At 49.1% G+C, this 23,371-nt stretch overlaps 1 protein-coding gene across 1 annotated transcript in view; it reads right to left on the reverse strand.

Moving 5' to 3' along the window:
• The window catches only part of DHRS12 (dehydrogenase/reductase 12), a 31,330-nt gene extending 16,678 nt beyond the window's left edge, over positions 1-14,652 (reverse strand). Inside the window, 8 exon segments of the mRNA XM_087864912.1 lie at positions 1,928-2,049; positions 3,110-3,200; positions 5,275-5,554; positions 8,045-8,098; positions 9,774-9,798; positions 9,800-9,920; positions 14,260-14,345; positions 14,623-14,652. Coding sequence (XP_087721038.1) covers positions 1,928-2,049; positions 3,110-3,200; positions 5,275-5,554; positions 8,045-8,098; positions 9,774-9,798; positions 9,800-9,920; positions 14,260-14,345; positions 14,623-14,652 — 809 coding nt within the window.
• Between the last annotated feature and the right edge of the window lie 8,719 nt (positions 14,653-23,371).

A 23,371-nucleotide genomic window follows, 5' to 3' on the forward strand; every position in this document is an offset into this window, starting at 1 on the left:
GACTTGGGTTCAAATCCTGACTCCTCCACTTGACCTTGGGCAAGTGATTCAATGTCTCTCAGCCCCAGAATCTTCATCTGTGACGTAGAGGTAAGAATACCTCCACCCCAGGATGGTCACCAGGGTTAAACGGCATATGGTGTATGTACAACAGTCCTGACGCCCAGCGTGCAGTAAGTGCCCCGCAGAGTTCTGTCGGATGGGGGGCTGGTGGGGGTGGGTAAGCAGCAGGGCTGGCTTCATCTGTGCAGCCTCACAGGCCCCAGTGCTTTGAAGCCCCCTGCCCCCCATTTGGTTAATGCTCTGTTGTCACTGTGTTGTGATTCTTAATAATTTTTGAGGATGGGACCCCATATTTTTGCTTAGCCCTGGGGCCCCACAAACCATGAAGTTGGTCCTGCTGAGAACCTGCGTGGAGGCCAGCTGTGGCTCCAGGACCCTTTGCCATCCTATAAAGTTATAAGGCAAATCCCACATGACCCCATATTTGGGTTTGGTACTTGGGGCAAAGATACTACATTTGGCACAAAATCAAAGATGAAAATATTTTGTACTAAACCTGCACCATTTCATAGCAAGCTTTTAGGTATTTGTTAAGAGAGAAAAAAGAAAAGAAAAGCAACCTCCCCACTGGGGAATAAGGTCCTTTCCCACGCCCACTCTTTCCTTCCTCATGGAGACAGTGTGATGAGTATAACTCTGCCCTCCCTCAGCCCCTTCTTCCCTCTGTCCGGGAGAGGTGGAGCCATCATCAATAATTAATTTAGTATATTTGGAAGCAATAAACTGGGCATGCTCAGCTCTGCTCCCCACTCTCTCCTCTTCCTGGGGGGAGGAGGTGGTGCCTGTCCTGGACAGGCCAGCCCAGGTGAGTGAATCTGTCTAGCTCTTGGGTGTGATACTAGGAACCCCATTTGGCTCTCGCACTGCACCCCGCCCTTCAGCTAGCCTCATGGGTAACAACAGTGATACGCTGGCTTTCAGCTCTTACTCCCCTGTCTCACTCCTCAGTCTGTTCAGTTCTTGGGTGGGAAGACATGTGCTATTTAATGGATGCCCTTGGTGACCCCAAAAACCACACGGAACCCTGCCAACCATCTTGTGATTTAGGACAAGATTTAATTAAAATGCCTCATTAAAAGCTTAACTTAGAGTGAGGAAGTGGTATAGATACTGGAGAGAAGCTCATATTCATGGCCTCTCCAAGCTGAAAAGCACCAAGAGAATTTATTCCAGGCTCCTTGGTTCAAGAAGGAGAAAATCCAAAGAGGTTAAAAGCCTGGTACATTGGTTCTCTAAACGTTAATAGACATCAGAATCATCTGGACGGCTTGTTAAAACAGATTTCTCAGGCCCATCCCAGAGTTTTGGTTTCAGGAGATCTGGGGGTGGGGCCCAAGAAGATGCATTTCTACCAAGTTCCCAGTAATGCTGATGCAGCTGGCCCAAGGAGCCCTACTTGGAGAACCAATGGGCTGGCATAAATTGGGTGAACCTGTTTCTTAGAGGAGAGGAACCACAATCCGGGTGTCCTGTGTTCTAACTGAATGCCCTTTTCAATCCATCTTCTTGTCGCATGGTTGTACCTTCCTCAGCCCTGGTTGAAAGTTCCCTTAGCTGCTAGTTTTATGTTTACACACTCCACCTGGGATGAACCAGTGCTCCTCACCAAATAACGTCTATAATGAGCCTTGAGCTTCCTAGAAAAAAATCCTTTAACAATGCTAAGTATTTCCGGGACTAATACATATTATAAAAAAAAAATGAAAAGAGTGTTTTGGGTTTTTTTTTAAAAGAGCATCTTATGAAGAAAGTGTAATGCAGTGAAGGATGCAAATACAATCATACTAAGGACCCAAAAAGTTGACGTATGTGCTTCTGATGCTTCCATGGTATCATCTAGGTCTCTGTTTATTTTGCTAACTACAAACAAGAAAACTGCTCATACTCTCCCAGGATACGGGTAGCAAAGTGTTTTTCAAGCCCGTCTTCAGTGAGCTCCGTCTTATTGACCACACACCCTGCATTATTGATCCAGAGACTACAGTTCTCATTTCCAAAGAAAGGCAACCAGGGCCGAAAGACCCATTTCCAAACTCCACACCTCCGCGGCCACCACCAGTCCACATCCAAGTGGCGACAGTAATTCTGCTCAGCTGTCCCTTTGCGTCAGACCCCTTCCAGGAAAATGCCACTTGTGCAGAAAGCTCAGCCACAGAGCTGTGCAGAGATCTCCGATGACAAGGGGTTGTCTGGGCAACCGAATCCTCAGTAAGGGGCTCTGGGACTGCACCTAGACCAGAGCTGTCCAATAGAAATATGTAATTTAAGTATTCTCGAAAGCTGCCACATTAAAAAGGTAAAAAGAAACAGGTAAATGTTAGTAATACATTTTATTGAACTCAGTATATTCAAAATAGTATCATTTCCACATGTAATCAATATAAAAATCTTAATGAGATGGTTTGCTTTTTTTTTTTTCCAACCAAGTCTTTGAAATTGACTCATTTTCACACTTACGGCACGCTTCAATTTGGACTAGCTACCTTTCCAATGCTCCATAGCCATACTGGACAGTGCAAGACCAGACCTTGGCCCCAACGGGCATTTTGGAGCACATCAGAAACTGTTTAGATAGAAAAGCAGCTCGGCTCCATGCGGAGCGTCTGGGAGGGGCAGACATGTACCATCCTGCCTGAGTCCTCCCGGCTCTCTGTGTTCCTAAAAGGTTTGCTTGTCTGCAGCAGGCATTCTTTTGGACCAAACTTTCTCTTTTTTCCCCCAGAACCTCTAATTTTAATACGTACATCCCCAGATCTACAGAGCTCAGGAATACAGATACACACATAATAATTTTATGAAAAATGGAATATCTTCATGTTCCCATAGTACCTACCCAGTGGGTGGTCCCCTCCCGTTCCCCACAACGTGCTGGGTCTCCCCTTGGGGCCAGTGAGTAAACCTGATGGCATGAGCAGGCCTCACCATAGAGGATTCTCCCTACGACGTCGTCATAAAGACCCACAAACATACATATCAGTCCATACCCCTGTAGCTGAAAAACACACACACACAAGATTTATCCTCTACTTAGGGTTATAAAACTTACCAGAACATTGAGTTGATTTTCCTGCTTGAAATTTTCAATAAATTTCCAGATTTTCTTGGGATCAGACAATCCACATGTACAGAAAGATGTTCTAAACCAAAAAAAAAAAGCTGTAAAGCTTTTTAAAAAAGATATAAGCTAGCATTTTTTAATTAAAAAAATACACATACATTTTTTTGTGTTTTAAATATGTGTTTTTTTGTGTTTTAAATATGTGTTTTAAATATGTGTTTTAAATATGTGTTTTAAAATAAAACAGTTTGGAATAATACAAAATGGAAAGTAAGAACCTCACTCCTCAGGAATAAACCATCGCTCACAGTTTCTTGTTAATCATCAGAACTATTTTAAGCACATAGAGCAGTTATATACATATATTTAAAGCACAATATATATAATGTATATTAAGCATGATGTACATACTATAAACATGTGCCCCCTTCCCATACAAATAGGATCAGACTATACATTACTCTGCATCCTTGTTTCTCACTTACTATGTTTTAGAATTTTTTTAAATCTATAAGCCTAGATTATTTCTTTTAATGGTTACCTACCATACTTCAGCTCGGATGTGTTATAGCTTCCTCCTGACGATCATTTAGGGTTTTTTGACAGTGTTTTGCTCTGAAGACAAGATCTAAGGTACATAGTAATTATGACAACTTCCTTTGTGACTCAGTCCTTGCTTATAATGTTTACCAATTTCCACCTTCTGTTATAGTTACTGCTGGACACAGTTCCCTCCCCCAGTAGATTGGGGACTTCTTGATGGAGGAGACATGTTGAAAGCCCCCCTCTTCCCTCTTGGTGGTACACATAGCCGCACATGGAGATGATTAATGTATGTTGGCTGTTCAGCCCCTTCTCTGTCCCCAGCACAGGAATTGGGCTTATATTCCAAGTATCCCATGAGACAAGGACATGCCCTCTGGGCCACAGCGGGCATCTGTGACTTATCCCCAACCCAAGGCAGAGAACTGAACCTACAGGTGAGGTTCTGAGCAAAAGCCACAATTCCTTGGATAAAGCTGAGTTCTGGGCCTTGCCTCAGTTTCCCCATTAATTGAGTTATAGAACCCAAGACTGTAGTCAGAATTTCTACTGATCTTAAAACATAATGTTTTCTCACTCTGAGACAAAGGCTCAGAAAATGAGAAAACAGAAACAATCCTACATTTTCGGGCCTCAGAAGGTCTATAGTCATCTTAAATACCATATTCAGCTCCAGTCTGGCACAGCTGAACATTCCTCTACTTTCAAAGGATAGCAAAAGCATGATGTGTACAGGACCATGTTCTTTTAAAAAAGGCCGTGAAGACCTTGGCTCAGCCACAGCGGACACAGACTGCCTATTGACTCCTTCCTTGGGGGGGGGACCCCCACCCCAATGATTACAAACTGAATCTGTAGACACCCAGTCCTTTCTTCTGAGCTCTCCCCATAACCACCCTAAAACTCTCTCCTACCCAACAGTGCCGAGTAACACTCATACAAAATCCAGGGTCAAAAAAACAACAAAATTCAAGTGAACTAAAATCAGTTCCACTTTGAACATTCCACAACCTCCTTGAGCCTCCTGGAGGCACCTGGAGTGTCTCCGCATCGGACGGAGGCAGCAGCATGGAAGAGAGAATCACTGTCCTAGATAAATCAACCACAGAGCCCGCTGAAATGAAGCATCGTGAAAAGATGAAGGAAATCATCTGTCTCCCTCTGGGAGAAAACAAGAGGCCAGAAGGCACCCAGAAGGAAAGGCCAGGAGTCTGCCGTGACCAGGGGAAGGAGCTAGGAACAGACACAAATGAGTCCGAACCCCCAATCTGTTGACCTACAGGTGTCAAGGCTAGCCCTCAGGGCCAATGGGCGCTGCCATATTAACTCTTTGAAATTGGACAAAACTCAACTGGATCCTTTCTACAGATGAGCCACCATCTAGCTGCTCTGTGGCCCAGGAGTCATGAGGGGACATCACAGGAACCCCTCTACCTGTGTCAGAGCATGAGAGTGATGAGCAAATGGGAAACAGTGCACGAATGTATCCTTAGTAGAAATTGCTACATAGTTACGAGGTGCTAGTTAATATTAATTTTGAGTAATCAGGGAGCTAAACCAAGGCAGTGATTCGCACAGGACCTTGCACCTTCCCTGGTGCCCACACTCACCTGACTTGGCCGGCCTGCTGCACACCCGCCCAGGCCTTCCTGCCCAGAGGACCGCTGCACCCAACCATGCAGTGAGGACCAGTCCCGCCAGTGCTCTCACTGCTCCACAGGTCTCGGCATTGATTCAAGAGAACTGGGGAACTTGAAGCAGAGAATGTAAGGTTGGGCGTGGTGATACTATAAAACATATGAATATCACTAAGAATCGCTTCTCCTACTGACTGAGAGCTATACGTGTACCCTGAACTTCCCCGGGTCATAGCACAGATCATGTCATGTCAGTCAGGTATCTAATAGAAACCTCTTTCAATAGAGGGAGCTGAACAAGGGTGAAGAAGGTAAGAAGCCAACTGGGACTGGCCCCTAACCAGAAGATTGGGAGGAGTGGGAAGGAAGCCACCAGCCTAGGCCGGAGGAACGAGTGGAGGAGGTGGTGTGACCAGAGCCAAGGAGACCACCGAAAGGAAGAACCTCAGAGCAGTTCCAGCCGTTGCCAGGGAAGTCAAATACCCTGTTTCTCTCTTCTTGCCACTACCATTCTTCCTCAATGGCCAAACCCAGCCGGAAGCTGGCTGATATGAGGGCCAGAGAAACACACACTTGGGGGCCCACACAGCTACTCCCCCTTGCCCTCACTGCGCTACAGAGCAGAGCAGGCAGGCCCAGGGTGGGCACGCAGGCTTCACTGAAGGTGCTTGTTAACCACTTCGTCCCTCCCAAGACTGTGAGGGGCTGTATCTGACTCTATCATCTCTGTCTCCAGCTCCTAGCACGCTGCCTGACATATGGTTCACACTCAAACACGTGTTCAGATAGAGAGTACTATCAGCCCTACTTTTCAGATGAGGAAACTGGGGTTCAGGGAAGCTGAGAACGCCACCCAAGCTCCCAGGGCTAGTGAGCGCAGAACCAGGACTCAAATGTGAGCCCAGCTCCTTCCTACACCGTGTGTGCGCGGGCTGTGTGTGCTGGACCAGATGAAGGGGTCGAGTGGTGCCTCTTCATACACAGGGAGGAGCAGCCGATCCCCCTGGCAGAGCCTGGAGGGTACACTGAGTCAGGGAAACCACACCACCAGGGTGAGCAGACAGACGGCACTGTCAGCCCTGGACCCTCCGAGCTCTCAGCGCTGGAGGCCACCTATAACACACAAGAAAAGCGCATCGCCCGTGTGTGCACTCCAACCCCACCTTGTGTAAGGATCCGTTGGGGAGACAGTGAAGGGCTGCCTCTCTCCCCACCCCAGGAAATACGTGCGTTCCGTCTTTTCAGCTCTGCCCTCCCAGCGATGGTGGAGTTGGATATAAGGGTGGCACAACATTATAAACAAAACCATACTGTCATCTTTTTCCGTATAAATCCACTTTGCAAAACATGTAGCCCAAACCACGGCAGGCTGGAATCCAGGCAACCTCTCATCTGCCTGTGGCCCGAGATTAGTATTCTTGCGGCGTCCGGCAGCAGGCACAACTGAAAGTTATCAGCAGGCAGACAGCCAGCTTTCAATCTCAAGAACTGCAGCCGCAGATCGCGGCGGCACTCACACATTAGAGGAAGATTTAGAGACCCTCTCGCTCGCGGCTAGCGCTGAGCCTCTGCGCGGCATCTGATGGCGAGAGACCACAGACGTGCGGTGAACACAGAAAGGACACTTGCTTTGAAAACGTTATTAAAAATAATAAGAACCACCTTCGGGAGCAGATGCAAAATATTCCATTCTAGACTGGAGCATCCACCCCCCCACCCCTCCGCGCGCGGCCAAGGTCCAAGCCTGAGGGGGCGGGGCGCTGCCTGCTCCGCCCCCGCCCCCGCCCCGTCCCCGCCCCCGGGCTGCCGGAGTAGCAGGTTCGCGGAGAGGAGGAGCTGCGGGCGGGACTGGAAGGCAGGCTCGAGGGACGTTCTGCAGCGAAAGTGAGGGAGCCATGGTAACTGAGGGCCATTCCCAGGGGCCTCTTCCGTCTTATCATCTCTGTTTGCAGCTCCTAGCACGCGGCCTGACATATGGCTCACTCTCAAACATATGTGCCAAAATAGAATAATATCACCCCCATTTTTCAGATGAGGAGACGGAGGTTCGGGGAAGCTAAGACACACTGCCCAAGATCACTTCGCAGTGGGTTTTCCCGCGTTTCCCATCCGGGCCCAGGTTCATGGGGGTCAACCTGTGCGGGTACACAGGCCCCACATTCAGAAGGGCCCCACGCTCGTTTCAGTGCTCTGCCTTCACCGTCTTGAAATGGTTAATACTTCTTGCACAAGGGTCCCACAGTCTCATTTTGCGCTGTGCCCCGCAAATTACGCAGCGAGTCCTGGCTCCGACTCTCTCGGAACGGCCAGAGCACAAAATGTGGGCCGGCTCTGAAAGCTCTTGTGAAGAGGTGGCTCTCGTCAAGACCTAAATGTCTCTTGCTGTTCCTCCTTATTGGAAAGCCATTGGGTCAGTTTACAGCTTGGCGTGTGGTGCCGGAGTCCCCTGCGATGTGTCTCAGCGGCGTGAGCGCCTCCCTCGGTGGAAACCCGGGCAGAGTCATCGTCCAGCGTGAGGTCTCTGCTGCAGGGACCGGCCCCTGCCAGCGGTCTCGCAGGCAGCCCGGGGCGGGAGGACAAACACAGCCACTGGAAAGCACAGCTCCAGCTCTCGGCGGGGGGGGGGCTGCGGCTGCCTCCAAAGCAGAAGCACCCCAAATCGGCCACTGCCAAGCCAGGGGGTGCGGGCAGTAGCTCAGCCGGAAGGGCAGCTCGCCTGGTGAGCGCTCTCCCGGATGATCACCTTTGGAACTTGGAGCTGGGTCTTGATCTCGACAAACCAGGTGAACTGTGCCACCTGGTGGAATTCAAGGAAACGATCTGTGAGTTCCCGCGATCGCTGTGGCTGTGGAGACCAGCTTTTCCATATGAATTAAGACGCACGGGCTCACCTGAAGAATACCTGAAACCGGGACTCCTTCGGAAAATCTAAAGGGATGGTCACCACAATTAGAGCCGCAGGTATAATACCAAGGGTGACCCTAGAACCTGCTCTCCTGCCTATATGGGCTGACTGACGGGGCATCCGGGGTAAGATACTGATTTTTGTAGGGGTCTGAACACATCAAGGGCAAGAAGTGTTGGTCCTGGTCACACCTGCATCCCCAGCATCTCACATAGCACCTGACACAGAGGTCTCAACCTGGGTGCACTTTAGAGTCTCCGGGGTGTTTTTAAAAGCTCCAGATGATGGGTCCAGGCCTGGGTATGTTTTAAAAGCTCCCCAGGTGAGTCTAATACTCAGCCCAAGTTCAGAAACACTGGCCTAACATGTAGCAGGGACTCGATTAATATTTACTGAATGGTCGAATCCATCATTGGCACTCAGACTATTCCAGCAAAGACCATGCCATCATCAATCGAAGTTTATTTAAAGGGGAATGCCTTGGCTGCGGCAGTTAAAAAGTAATAATTACAGAGCCCGATTTCTTCACTTACAATAGCTCGCTTTAATAAATGGGGTCTGTTTCATGGGAGGCTATCAGCTAACCACGTAACCAGCCCCTCTTCTCTCTCCTCCTCCCCATAACACCTCGGAGGACCTCCAGTTGCTCATATGTACTTATTCCTCACCCCGACTTGGCAGATAATGAAATAGAACTGCAAATGGTATAATATTCCCCTGGAAAATGCTTAACTTGATTTTAGAGAGAAAAGAAAAAACATCTTTGAGCATCTAGAAAAGTGACACATCCCAACCTATTTCTCCAACTTCTGCTGGAACATCTGTTTTTCTGGAAAAGAGTCTCTGGAAAGACACAGTGGACTTTTCTAGCCACCACAGTGCCATTTGGTGACCCAGGGCCATTAAATTCATTCAGGAAATTCTGGCATTTACCCAGAGGGAGACTTCAGCTGATTAAATAATTTACAGCTCACCTAGGGAGCCTTTCACAAAATCAAGATGAGGGAAGTGAAATAGGAGGTCATCCCCAGCCGCTCTAAGCCTGGAGGCTGGACCCCAGAACACCAGGAAGGAGGAAGGAAGTTCAACGCGCCCCCCTCTCCAGTTATTCAGGGGGCACTGGTTCTTAAGTAGGGTCCACAGGCAAACTGCAGTGGACTCCCACCCTTCTCCCCACGCCACCCCCCCCAGATGCTCATTGACAAGACATGAGGTGGGGATCAGGTATCCACGCCCTTTTAAAGTTCCACTGGTGATTCAGATGCCCAGGGTTGGCTGGAACCCCTCACCGCTCGGAACAATGTGTGGCCAGGACCCGAGCTCTCCTGTGAATTAATTAAGAGTTGAGGAAAGGCTCCTCTGGTCACTTGCTCTGTCTACCTCTAGCTGGAAGCTCAATGCACAGTTGAGAATCAGCAGTTGTGCCGGTCACCATGGGATCAGGGTCAACTCCTGGCCATGCTGGCTGGGCCCTCCCTGATCTGCCTGTGACATTGGGCACTCTCCCCAGTGTGGAGCGGCCACAGGCTGGCCTTGAGGCCCAGTGGACACACAGCAGGCTGCTCACCCCGCTTGGCTATTTCAATAGCAGTTTGCTTTCCCGGTGCCACTGTTCCCTCGGCTGACCGAGAAGACTCTTCCAGGAACTTGGGCCTCCAAGTCATCAGGCACAAAGCCCTTAGAGGCGGAAGCAGCAAGCCCATAGACAGAACGGCTGGCAGGAGCCAGGAACAGAAAGCCCTACGGGGAGAAAGCCTAATTCTGGGGTGGGCACTGCTGCTTCTCTCCTAGCACAGCGCACAGCTGCTTCCTTCCTCACCTCCCCGCTTCCCTCCCTGGGCTCAGGAACAATCCCATCTTCTCGGGCTTTACATTTCCTCTCTCATTAGCTTCCTGAACTTTCAAAACTATTTGGAAACTCTAACAGTTTGGCATCGGAGCCAGCGTTTTCTGACTGCCTCTGATATTAGAAGTGCCCCTCTCCAAAAAAAAAAAAAAAAAAAAAAAAAAAAAAAAAAAAAAATCCTCTGACAGATGGATTATTTTCCCTTTATCCAATTTTGGAGGGAAAAGAAGAGGAGCTTAGGAGACCATTGGTATCATGCCCACTGCAGGGCAGGACCGGCATCCCTACCTAGCTGTAGAAGGACTGGGTGAAGTGGGGGAGCTTTGCAAGGACAGAAGGAAGCAGGAGGAAGGTAGGTAGTTGAGTTCTGCACCGCCTCAGAGAAAGCAAAGGCTCCTTCAGGTCTATGGGGTGTGTGCCGCACAATTGTAGGGGGCACCGTTCGGATCACAGTGTTGGGGGATTTGTATCTGCATTGAGCAACTTCTCGCAGATGACAGCAAAGCATTCAAAGGAGGTGCTTTTTCTAATTTGCACAAAGGGATCCCATTGGATAAAAGTAACCCTGAGTTCTTTAACCGTTTCTCTCAGCCTTTCGAGTTACCCCTTCTACCATTGCTTTCCTAGTATATTCTGGGTATGCAACCAGCTGAGGCCTTGGAGGCAGATTGGAGGCGATTAGCTGGAGGAGGCCCTGAGGGCAGGGCTCTCCCCACACACAGCCAGGCTGGGTGTCAGAACTTGGATCTCTCACCCAAAGAGCCCAGTGCTTTCTCCCCTGCAATGGAGAACAGTTCTCTTTCTCCTGAAGGTTCTACAAGAAGCCCAGGAACCTCCTCCACACCGTGTTTACATACAGACAGCCAACAGCTGGGCTCCCTGGGCCCGAACTGCTGCCAACTACAAGCCCGGACACCGGAGAGAAGGCCAAAGAATGTTTATGAGCCCGGGTTAGGTTTGGAAGTCACTGCCTCCAGGACAGTCATGGCCCCTGTCTCACAGTCAGGAGACCAAGAAGAATGTTCCTGTTCCCGCCCTCTGTAACTCACTGAATGTCCAGGGCAGCTCAGAGAACACCCTTCCCACTGCTTCTGCTGCTGGTGGCACAGTGGGGCCAGCGAGACTTCGGACTATTCCAAAGCTTCCTGGGAGGCTGACTTGAGGCTAAAAAGAATGTCAATAATAAGGGCTTTGGGTCAAACAACCTGGGTTTAAATCACAGCTCTGCTTCTTAATAGCTGTGAGATCTCCTGTGTTGACTTAACCTTTCTGGGCTTCTGCAGCCCAGAAAAGGAGACTCTTCTGCAGAAAGGGGATGGTAAAAGCTAACTATTGGGCAGCCTAGATGAGATGTATGCAAGGCATTTATTACCACACTTGGAATAAATTAAGAGCTCAATACATAGTAGTTGCTATTAATATTACTATTATTAATAATGACATCAATACTCCCCGTGTTCAAAACTGAGCTCCTTATTTGCCCTCCACCCCCACCCCGGCCCTCCAAATCATGAGGGACTTGGAGAGCGTTTTAAACTATAACCAAAAATGAAGCTGTGTTTTCCCAGACAAATGTTGGGGGGGGGGTGGCGGGCAGGATCACTGTGAAAGAATTTTCTTGCCAAAGCAAGCCATTTCTCAGAAAAGGCTAAGGCCCTGGAGTCAACGAACAGGGTCCTAGCCAGGGGAAGGTACTGGTGGGGAGAGAGTGAGACCTTCCCTGACCACAACAGAGCCAGAAGAGGAGGCCGCAGAGAACCTGCAAGAAACTGCCCGGAAGATCCCCTCCTTCAGGGGCAGGATGCCAAAAGGCTTTTCTCTGTGACACCTAGCTAGAGGCGACCTGAGCCTCTGGACTGCCACGCTGATCCTATTAAACACTAAGGTTTGCTGAGGGCAGCTCCTGTGGATTAAACCTCTCCTCAAGCTCCAGGCTGTGAGCCATGCCCGAGGGCGGTGCCAGGCTGGCCTGCAGGGCGTGTCACACCCTCCTTCTGTCCTTTGCCTGGGCTATTTGTCTTCAGTGCAGGATCCTGTCCTGGGTCACTCTGTTAACAATAAGGTTTAGGGTGGGGGGGGGGTGTCTGGGTGGCTCAGTTGGTTAATTAAGCATCTGCCTTTGGCTCAGGTCGTGATCCCAGAGTCTTGGGATCAAGTCCTCCCTTGGGCTCCCTGCTCAGCAGGGAGTCTGCTTCTCCCTTTCCCTCTGCTGCTCTCCCTGCTTGTGCTCTCTCTCAAATAAATAAAACCTTGAAAAAAAAAAACCCAATAAGATTTGGCGTTTTTTGTATCTCCTTTCCTCTTTCTGGGGAAGTATTTTATCCTCGCAAATTCTTGATATCTGTCCCTGTTTGTCAGTGCAGAGAGGAAACAAATGACTTGCTTAAGGTCACAAAATGGTAGGTGATAAAGCCAAAGGAGGGTTTCTGTTCTTTTAACATCCAGCCTGAGGCACCTTCTACTCCACCAGAGATGCTTAAAGGGTGCGAGTGCCAGACCAGCAGCTTTAGCATCACCTGGGAACCTACTAGAAACGTGGTCTTGGTCTCCTGAGTCCACAGTTCAAAGTGCGGCCCAGCAATTTGGGGTCCCAAGGCCTCCAGGTGATTTTGACTCAAACGAAGCAACCACTGTACCTAGTGTTCCCTGAACCTCTGAAGACAGGAATCACCAAGGGGCAAGTTCCCAGGCATGTTTCCCCCAATTTACCCAATATGGAATTTGCTTAGTCCCCACCTGCTTCTGGGAGGGGCTTAGGAATCAGGTTTTGTTTTCTTCTTAATGGTCCCAGGTAATTCTTAGATTCAGGCAAGTTCAGGGAACAGTGACTTGACACTCTTCATAGAAGATCACTATAGGGAAACTTTATAAAAGATATGGTGTGCCAAGAAAAAAACATTATAAACCTAAACTACAGACTTGCACGCTGGAATCAAAGTAAGGCATTGTCTTTCCCTCCAATTCACTAAATGTACAACATGGGGGAAACCCACCTAGATTGCACCCCTCCCCCTCCATGAACGAGTTTGGGGAGAGACTTTTAGAAGCCTGCTTTCCCAGGGCAGGAAGCTGACTCAAGCTCTTGGGGCCACTCTCTGTGTAACATGGAAAGACCCAGCAAATAGTGGCCATGCCAGAGCACACTGCTTTGAAAGAAAGAGGCTGCCACTGTATTTGCCTAAATCCAGTGGGGGCAGGGTTGACAGTTACACTTCCACCATTATCTGCAGTCCTGCCTCCTGAGAAAAACAAGCACTTTTTCCAAAAGGATGTGGGGTGAAGAGAGGGGAGCAGCAGCCACTTGCCTCCCATTGGAATGATGGAAATTTGCTGGGCTGCCTTAGGAACTGATAAAAACCCTAGTGCAGGGAAGAGAAGTGTCTCAGATGAGTAGGCCGCAAGAGAATCACCTGGGGGATTTTTATAAAATGTCAGTGTAGGCCCCGGTGCGGGCCAACAGAATCAGAATCTCTAGGGGCAGGGCCAGAAACTGGTATTTTAAATTCTTGCCCCGTTATTCAGACAGGATTGAGAACCACTGCGCCTAATTAATTCTGAGAGAAAAACCATCTCTCCCTCCCTGGGAACTGGCCGCCCCCAAAATCACAATGAGGTGGGTACCCGGCTAGGGTACAGAGAGGGTGACCACCAGGCCAGTGAAATCATCAAACACCGTTCACCAAGCTCACACTGGGTGCACAGCGGACACCCGTCCCGAAACCCGCGTTCGGAATGTTCCAGCTGGAGCCAGAGGTCACAGGCCACAAGCTGCGTTTCATTGGTGAGAAAAAATCACACCCAGGAAAGTTCTCAGCAGCAGTTTAGAGCTCGCACTGCCTGACGCCGACCGCAGCCCTACGCAGTCACCCGAGCACGCCCTGCAGGGCGCCAAGGTAACGCCCGGGGGCTCGGAGGCCCGCGGGCCGCCTGAAGTCAGCGGGTCCCGGCCCAGGCGCGGCAAAGCCTCGCCCCTCGGGCGCCAAGCCCGGTCCCCGTGCGTGCGGGGGCGGGACCCTGCCCGCCCCCTATGTGAGCCCGCGGGCTGCTAGCCTGCGGGTGCCACGGCCGCTTCGTCGGTCCAACAAGATCGCGAAGTCGCGGGCGCGTCCCAGCCAAGCAGTCTTGCACACGCCGAGGCTGGCCACGTGACGGCCAGCGGCCCCGCCCACCCGGCCGGCCGCGCCCCCAGCCGCCCGCGCCGTCTTACTTGGTGTATTCGCGCAGCCCCTCCGCGAGCCTCGCGGCGCTGCGGTGGAGAGACGTGGTGGGGCCCGCCCTCCCGGGGCCCCCACCCTCGGGAGCCGCCAGCGGTTACGTCATTCCAGTTATGTAAGAACCGCGGCCTCGGGTCTCTTGTCTATAGGGAATGCGGCGGGGTCTCGGTAGGGCTGTGCCGAGCGCCCACTCCTGCCCCAGGCTCAGAGGGCAGGGAAAGAGAGGGCGGGCCCTGCTGCGGGCCGCGGTCAGGGCCACCTAGCCACCGTGGGGTTGAAACCGGGCGTCTGTATGTGTTTAGGGAATACCTGTCTGCTGGGTATGGCTGGGATGCAAAGATGGCACCGCAACTCACCTCGTAGAAAGTGCTCACCTGGAAAATCATGGGGAATAAAAAGATGAGGCTCAGTGGTATTAAAAAGATTTCTCCATCTGATGAGTTTTATCATAGGGGTTGTTATGATAACTAGCATTTTCCAGGTTTCTAATTAGCTTATTTCATGTAATGTCCCGAGTAACTCAGCAGAGATACAGCGCCCCTCTCCGGCAGATGCAATGAGTCAGACTGGTAATGTGAACACAGTGACAGCGGGCAAGAGGCAGGGCTGGGTCGCCCACTGGAGAGGTCTGTCTTCTAAGTCCGAACTTATGCCACTAGTTCAGCAACTTCCTGCAGTGCCAGGGAGGCCCCCTTATGTCCTCCAAATCTCCATCGGCCCCATTCCACCCCCACTCCTCAAACTCCAGAAAACATAGTGCAAGCAAAGCATGGTCGCTATGCCAATCTAGATCCCAGTGAAGCCACTTAGCTCCATCCCTAATTGAGGGACGGGTCACTCAGTTAAATTCTGTACTGCTGTACCCAGCTGGCCCAGAGACGGAGCCATTCTTACATAAGATGTACAGAGACCTGCTGATCTCACGGCCTCATGGCCTGGGACATGAGCTAGAGGATCGTTACCCCCCACCCCCACCAAGTGGACGGGCTTTGACTTCAGAATCTCTTTTGAAGTAAGTTTCCCCGGAACAGTTCGTTCCTCTGAGCAGGACTGTGAGGTTCTGCTGCCTGGCTCTTATTCCTGATGGGGCGATGAAAGGAGGTTTAAACACGTGGCGTGCTATAAAACCACCCAGCCTGGTGTGACCTTCAGTGCCAGTCTGGTTTGGCTGGGAGAATATTTTAGATTCCCAGAGTTACACAACTGTGCTTTGTATCCTCGGCTTTGTGGCAGTGATGGAAAAGGTGTCAGTTTGCTCCGCATCCCTCTCACCACCTCAGGAAACAGGCTTTTGGCTCACAGAGGGGGTGAGAATTTGTTTGGGACCACAGAGCCTCTTGAGGGCATCAGTAGCACCTTGAAGTAAAAGGTTGGGTGGAAAGCCAGCTCTCAGCCTGGCGTGTGAATCTCCCTGGGCTCACTGCATAAGCACTCAGTCTCAGTGTTCTTATTCGTACAATGGGAATCAATATGCGAACCTCGTCACCTCATGAGATGATGGTGATGATTAAACACTTTTGTAAAGAGCTTGGCAAAATGCCTGGTTTTATCCGAAGCGACCAAAAGGTGTCACTTCCCTCCTTAAATCTCCTTCTCATTCCTTTCTCCCCTTAACACTATAGCCATGCCATGTATATTCAGTCGATCGTCCATGAGGGCGCGAAGCATGTAATGTGTATCCTCAAATCGCCAAGTACCCACAGGGTACCTAGTGTGCACGTTACACATGCGTCAGGGGAGGTTTTCAGAAAAGACAACCCCCATTTCAGAAGAGGCTTCCCCTCTCCCCTGGTTGACAAGGAACCTGTACCCAAAAAGAAACAGAGGGCAGGACAGGATTAATGGGAAAAGGCTCCAGTTTAATTAGGAGTTTGCTCAGCTGGATTTTAGTCCTATTTCTGATCCCCAGTGTGACCTGCGGTAATAATGAGAAAATTTATTGAGGGCTTAATATGTACCAAGCATTGGGATTATCTCACTTAAGCCTTACAATGACCTAGTAAAGTGGCTCTTGATATTATCCCCATTTTACAGATGAGCAAACTGAGACTTAAAGGAGTGAGTCACTTAGCTGAAGTCATAGTATCCATGCCTGAGCCATACTGTATGGCGGCAAGTCACTTAGCCTCTCTGGACCTTAGTTTTCTTATCCAAATGAATGGGGGAATCAAATGACATGTGGGGTCCCTTCTAGCTCTTTCTATATTTAACAAGAGAATTACATAACAATTTTAAATAAGTTAAGCCCAAGGTGCTTTTAAGAGCGACATTGAGTGGGGGTTGCTCTTCATTTCACGTGGGCAGAAAGACTGTAAAATATTTCTTATGTGTCCCAGCTTCCAATTTGCTACCCAATAAGCCAAACAAAGAAATCCTCCTCCAAAGCTTCCTTCTGGCTGATTTAGAGTCCTAAAGCTAATTTAGACCAAATTGGAAGGAGAAGCAGAAGGTGTGGCCTAAGAAATCCATGGCTTCTCACACAGCAGATATACATGATAGGAAGTCTGCACACACACAGACACACACACACACACACACACACACACACACACACACACACCAGTGTTCGCATCGTCTTCCACCGAAGCTCAGTACCAATTTCTCCAGCCCAGTTGTCATGGCAACACCAGCTGCCAATGAGATCATGGAAGGCAAGGTTATAATGGCAGGGGTGCCTTAATATTTTACCTGGCAAAACCACTTAGATAATAAGATGAATAACCATAAATCATAAATCCATAGGAAGCCCAGGCACTGCTCTTTGTACGTGTTTAATGTGCACTTGGGGGTGGGGAAGAGAAATGAGGGTGAAGGAAAAGGAACAGAAAGGAAGGGTGGATGAGGCAGGGGGTGGGGAAGAAGATCTCTGATGCTGCTCCCTGTGACTCCTCAGTGCGGATCGTGCCCGGGTCCTGACCCTGTTTGTGCATGGATTCAAGAACTGGTCTCTTCTGTCATGACAGCAAGGGGTTAGGGGCTCCCAGCCTTAATTACAAAAGTCCGATTCTAAGAAACCCAAGGTGACACTAAGGGAGGCGAGAAGCAGCCCAGGGGAGATGTACGTGGCAGACAATGACCCCCCGTGCAGTGGCTCACAGTCAGCCAGCAGCGAGCCAGACCCGATTTAGAAATACCTTTCTGGGGGGGTAATCAGAAGGGGGAATGAAACATGAGAGACTATGGACTATGAGAAACAAACTGAGGGCCTCAGAGGGGAGGGGGGTGGGGGAATGGGATAGACCGGTGATGGGTAGTAAGGAGGGCACGTATTGCATGGTGCACTGGGTGTTATACACAACTAATGAATCATCGAGCCTTACATCGGAAACCGGGGATGTACTGTATGGTGACTAACATAATATAATAAAAAATCATTATTAAAAAAAAAAAAAAAGAAATACCTTTCTGGTTGTCCCCTGAGTCCCTTGATGGCCACCAGCCATTACAGACTGGTTCACGCCAGGGCTGTTTGCTGTCCATCTGAACCAACTTCCTAAAGAAAAAGTCCATTTGATGTAAGAATTTCCTTCCTTTCACAGGAAACTGATGACAGTGGGGACCTCTAGTAAGAGCTTCAGCACTGGGGAGTGGGGGTGGGAGAGAGACTCGGTTTACACTGAATACCCTTTTGAGCCTTTGAATTTTGTACTATGTGCATGAATTACCTATTCAAATAAAAAACATGCAAAGGTCCGCTTTGTTTCCCTTGTCCCCCTTCCCAGAACTAGAGATGGTGGTGGTGAGGCGGACCAAGGGCAAGGCAGTCGTGAAGTCTGGGTGGGTCTGTCTCCATGTAACCAAGCTAACGAAGGAAGTGGTTTCCCGCAAACGGGGCTCGCGTTGGTCTGAAACTCTCATGGCGTCTGTTTCTAGAGCTCTGGTTTCAGGGCAAGCAGGTTCTATTCCCAGTGCAAAGGCAGTATGGGGCTCGGGGGTGGGAGTTGAATGAGAGCCTGGAGGTGTCGTAGCTGGCCCTCTCCTACTTCCCTGTACCACCTGGTTCCCCCTGCTGCTCAGGAGAAGGGCCACCAGCGAGGCAGGGAGAAGCAGGCAGACACAGAGTGGCAGGAACTGGGATCGAGAGTCAGAAGACCCACGTTCAGCTCTGACACCCCTTCAGAGGAGACACTTGAGCTCCTTGAGCCTCAGTTTCCCCTCTACACAGCAGTGTAACTGTCCAGTCCTCACAGCATAGTAGTGAGGATGAAATAAAAACCTTTCCTCTTAGTTAACAAATACTCATACTCTACTTGCTAAATGCCAAGCACTGTTCTAAACTCACTTCAAATGAGCCTGAAGCATAGAGAATTTCAATAGCGTGTCCAAGATCACATGAGCATCTAGAAAGCAGCACAACCAGGATTCCAACCGGACAGTCTTCACCCCTTTTCTGTAAGGATGGAACACCTTTCCTAGTGGCTTCTCCTCAGGCACTTCTTTTCGTCACTTCCATCCAGCTGGAAACTTCCACTACTCTCTCCTCCCCCTTCGTTGGCGGGTTGATTGGTTCCTGTGTTCAAATCGGTGACTGTGTTCAAATCCTGTGTTCAAATTGGTTCCTGTGTTCAAATCAAGACGGTTCCCTCTACCAGCATTCCTCCCCTGCCTTCCATTTCACATCCCCCCCAGGGACTCCCCACCAAGCCAGACCCAGACCCACAGTAACTGAGAGTGAGACTGCGTTTTGAGCCTGTGAGCATCTGTGTCCCTTATCCATACAGGCAACGAGCCCGCCCTTGCCAGTTATTCAGCCTGGGGCCATTTGACCATCCTGGGCAGGCTTGGAAGAACTGAGGAATACACTATTTCATTTTACGTCTTATTTTTTATTGTGGCAAAATATACATACCATAAAATTCATCATCTTAATAATTTTTAAGTGCACAGTTCAGTGGTTTTCAGTACATTCACATCATACCATCACCACCATCCATCTCCAGAACTTTTTCATCTTTTATAAAGCCAAAACTCGGTACCCATTGAACGCTAACTCTCCTCCCCGCCCCCAGCCTCTGGAAACCATCACTCCGCTTTCCGTCCGTCTCTGTGGCTTTGACTATTCTAGGTACCTCATATTAGTAGAATCATACAGTATTTGTCTGCAAGCCTCATCATGTAGTGTGCGTCAGAATTTTCTTTTTTTTAAAAAGATTTTATTTATTTATTTGAAAGAGAGAGAGTGAGCGAGAGAGCAGGAGTGGGGGTAGGGGTGGTAGGGACGGGAGGCAGAAGCTCCCCACTGAGTAGAAAGCCGGACTCAGGGCTCCATCCAGGGACTCCAGGATCATGACCTGAGCCGAAGGCAGACACTTAACTGACTGAGCCACCCAGGTGCCCCAGAATTTTCTTCCTTCTTAAGGTTGAATAATATTCCATAGTAAATACAGCATATTTTGCTTATCCACTCATCTGTTGATGGACACTTGGCTTGCTTCCATCTCTTAGCTATTATGAACATTGGTGTACAAATATCTTTTTAAGATCCTGCTTTCAGTTCTTTTGCTTGTATAACCAGAAGTGGAATTGCTGGATCACGTGGCAATTCTATTTTTAATTTCTTGAGAAAACGTCATATGGTTTTCCGTAACAGCAGCACTATTTTACATTCCCACTAACGTTCCAATTTCTCCCCATCTTTACTGACACTTGTTATTTTCTGATTTCTATTGTTGTTATGGTTTTAGAGTGGCCATCCGAATGGGTGTGAGATGGCACCTCGTCGTGTTGCATTATTGTTTTTTGTTCTGTATCTTAAAATGCTTCTAATAGTTTCTGTGGTATCTGGTGCTGCCGCCATCTTGTCTTCATTGCTTAGTATATCTCAGTTATCCACATACCCTCACACACATGCAATACTGAAACTACAGTAGTTTGCTTGAGGTATGAGGTTTTGTGGGTGTGCATAATTTAGAACCAACTCAACTTCTTTTCTCTCACTGGCTTTAATCCCTTGTTGAGGACCATTGAGTTCCCCTCAGGTGAGTCACATGGCCTTAATCCAAAAGGTTTGGCAACTAATTTCATCAAGCGTTTTGGTTGAGTTGGGCTCATTTCACCAGGCACACAAGGGGGAAAATGACAACTGTTTTCCCCAACGGAGCTCTCAGTTGTTCATTTGGCAAAATAAAATGTCAAATTACTGCTCTTTCCATTTTGATTCATGGAAAAAAACATCCCAGGAACAGACAATGCGCCTATTTAAATGAGTCTTATGAATATCGGGCTTTTTTGAGGGCAGATCTCTTTGCATCGATAATGCAAGGAAGTTCATGATCTACCAAGTGGAAAAAAGCAGGTTGCAGAATAAAATAGCTAATTTGATATAACTTATGGTTACACATACATAGACATGTTCTGAAAGGACAGTAAAAAATGAGCTCTGGTCACCTTTTGAGAGGTTGGGATTAGGCGTTGCGGTAGGGTGTGAGATCTTTTACATTTTACTTTATACCCTTGGACTCTACCTGAATGTTCAGCCATAAACATGTATCACTTTTATAATAATTAGAAAAAGTTGTAAAACAGTCATTTAGGAAAATAAAAGGGCTTTATGCTATTGATTTCTCTCCTGTCTCCCCTGTGGAGGAACAGCCCTGTCCTGGGTCGTTTCCCTGGAGACAGAGCCTGTGGGGGGAGCTTCATGGAAAGTGAGGGACTGAGGGAGTGGTCTTGGGAGAGACTAGAATGAGTGAGGAAGGAAGGACCGGAAAAAGGAAGAAGCTGGGAAAAGCTGTGGCTGCTCATGAAGTCTGGCCTGATCCCTCAGAAAGCTCTGGACTATTAGTGCCACCACAGAGTTTGACCTGCCCTGAAGCTGAGCTTTTACTCCTTCTTCCCTGACTCAGTCCTAAGCTATGAGCAACTGTGGATGTCGGGGAGCGGGGAAGGGGGTCACCCTGGGGCACGTCCCTGCAAGCTGGCTCCACTAACCAGGGACAGGCCTCCAGGAAAGACTGCAGGTGTGAGCCATCAGCCGCAACAGCAGAGGAGCCTGGGGTCGGCCACCGGGCTGGCACGGGGTGTCCCAGCGGCATCTGGGCTACACCCGCTTCCCCCAGTTCACTGGGGACAGAACTGACACAGGCTGCTTTAGGAACAAACTTATAAACTGTAAATCGATTTGTGAAATGCCTTTTTTTTCTGCCTATGGAAAAGTAACAGTCTACAGATGTTTTACAGCTGAAATTTACAGAAGAAATAAAGAGTAAAAAAATTGGTTTGGAAGAATCCCATCAGACTGCAAGATTTTTGCAGCTGTGGGGAAAATCATCAGGAGGCTGGAGGGGCTAGAAGCTACCGAGCAGGGGCAGAGTTGTTAAGGAAGCGAGGGTTCTAACCTAGGTATTGATGGTGTGGACGGGCTTTTATTTATTTATTTTTTTGACTTCAGGGACAATGTATATCTCATGGTTGATTGTATCTCCTTTCTGCTTCGGTGGCTGAGAAAGTTCAAATCCAGATTTGAATCCAGGACTAAGTAACCCAGGGCATATAGGCAAATAAAGACAGATTGATCTTGGAGGGTGTACTGGAAAGCCCCAGATTTCACGAGCCGCCTTGACATCTTTGAGCCTCATCGAGGCTCAGAGGACTAACCATGAGTTCCCTGCTCTGACCAGAGACACCCCCTGGCCCCCATCAGGAAAGGCTCCCACCTGCTAGCTCCCCCATGCAACTGGCCGCACCCTGGACGTGATTCAAACAGGCCAGTCACATCCGCCCACCAGAACCAGAGGTTACCCCAGCCTCTCATGACTACAGAGCATGGCTCCTGCGTGCCCTTGGTTGTTCGCTCTGTTCCTGTGTACAGCCTCCCTGGGTCCCTGCATCGCGTGCTGTGCCCTCCTCCCCCTGGGCTGGGAAGACATGTGACCAATAACCTACCATCATTCACATCTGTCCAGGGTCAACTGTGGTGTGTTCGGACATCTCCTACTATTTAGGGCGAGGGACCCCGCTCTCACCAATGGGGTGAAAAGAAGGCAGTCAGAACAGAGACACATTTTGAGTCAGGAGACTTTAGGGCCCTTTGTTGAACCTGCCATTTGTGCAATCCCTGAGTGCCACGCCCGCTCTGCGGAAAGTACGCGCTGCCTTCTCTTTGCCTTTGAAACTCTGCTTCCACACAACGCAGTAAGAAAGTTGTAAATTTTAAAAGCGACCTGATCTAACCAAGAATGTGTTCTAGAGAAAACAAGAGAAGATGCCTTTGAGAAACACCCACCTCCCGTTTCCCTTCTGCGAGCAAGAGCAGAAGGCTGTCCCCGACGATGGCCAGGATAAGTTGGCTGCTACAGTACCAGGCTGACCTGAAAAGTGAACTATTGAAATTTGATCTCTATGAAAGAGAGATTTGCTTTTTTCTTAGCTCCATACTCATAAAAAAAGAAATTACCACTAGAATCAAAAGGATTTTCTATTAATTCATTTTCCTAGAATCCACTAGGAACTCATTTGCCCATCTAAGGATGAGGAGTTTTATGGAGCACGATTTGCCTCGAACAGGCCCCTGATGGTTGTTGGCTCCTGTGTACAATCTGTACCCATGGTAATCCCACTGGAAAAAGGACAAGAGAACCGTCCCCAGGCTGGGAGGATTATCTCCCCCTGGGTATTCAGGGAAAGCGCCGAGGAACAAGTGTTCCAAGTATATTTCATCGACAATGAAAAATGCCCACAAGGAAATGAAGCACAAGATCCGTTTATACAAAAATGAAAGTTATTGACCGCTTTGCTTCTTCTCATGCTAAAACAGATGGAAATAACATGAAATACTAAGAGTGGCACCATACTGCCCACACGGTCACCACCAAGATGGAACAGTCCTGGGTCAGCCTATGACTCCTGTGTGGCCCGAGGGCACGTGAGTGGCTCTCTGACCCACAGAATCCGAATCTCTGGGGACGGTGGGTCTGCACTGTAGACAAACACTTGGGTAGTTCTGATGGTTCACTGAGGTCTGTGAACCACGGTGTGGTTGACCCCAGTGAAAGGGTTCCATTTTTACCGCTTTCAGCTGCCATCTCTATAGGTTCAGGCGAAGAATAGGGACAGTAGGGTTTTTACCATGATGCCCAATGTACAAATGAAAATAAATGACTTCAA

This window comes from Ursus americanus, chromosome 10 (genome assembly GCF_024610735.1).
Source record: "Ursus americanus isolate L20-20 chromosome 10, mUrsAme1.1.p, whole genome shotgun sequence".
Classification (NCBI taxonomy): domain Eukaryota; kingdom Metazoa; phylum Chordata; class Mammalia; order Carnivora; family Ursidae; genus Ursus; species Ursus americanus.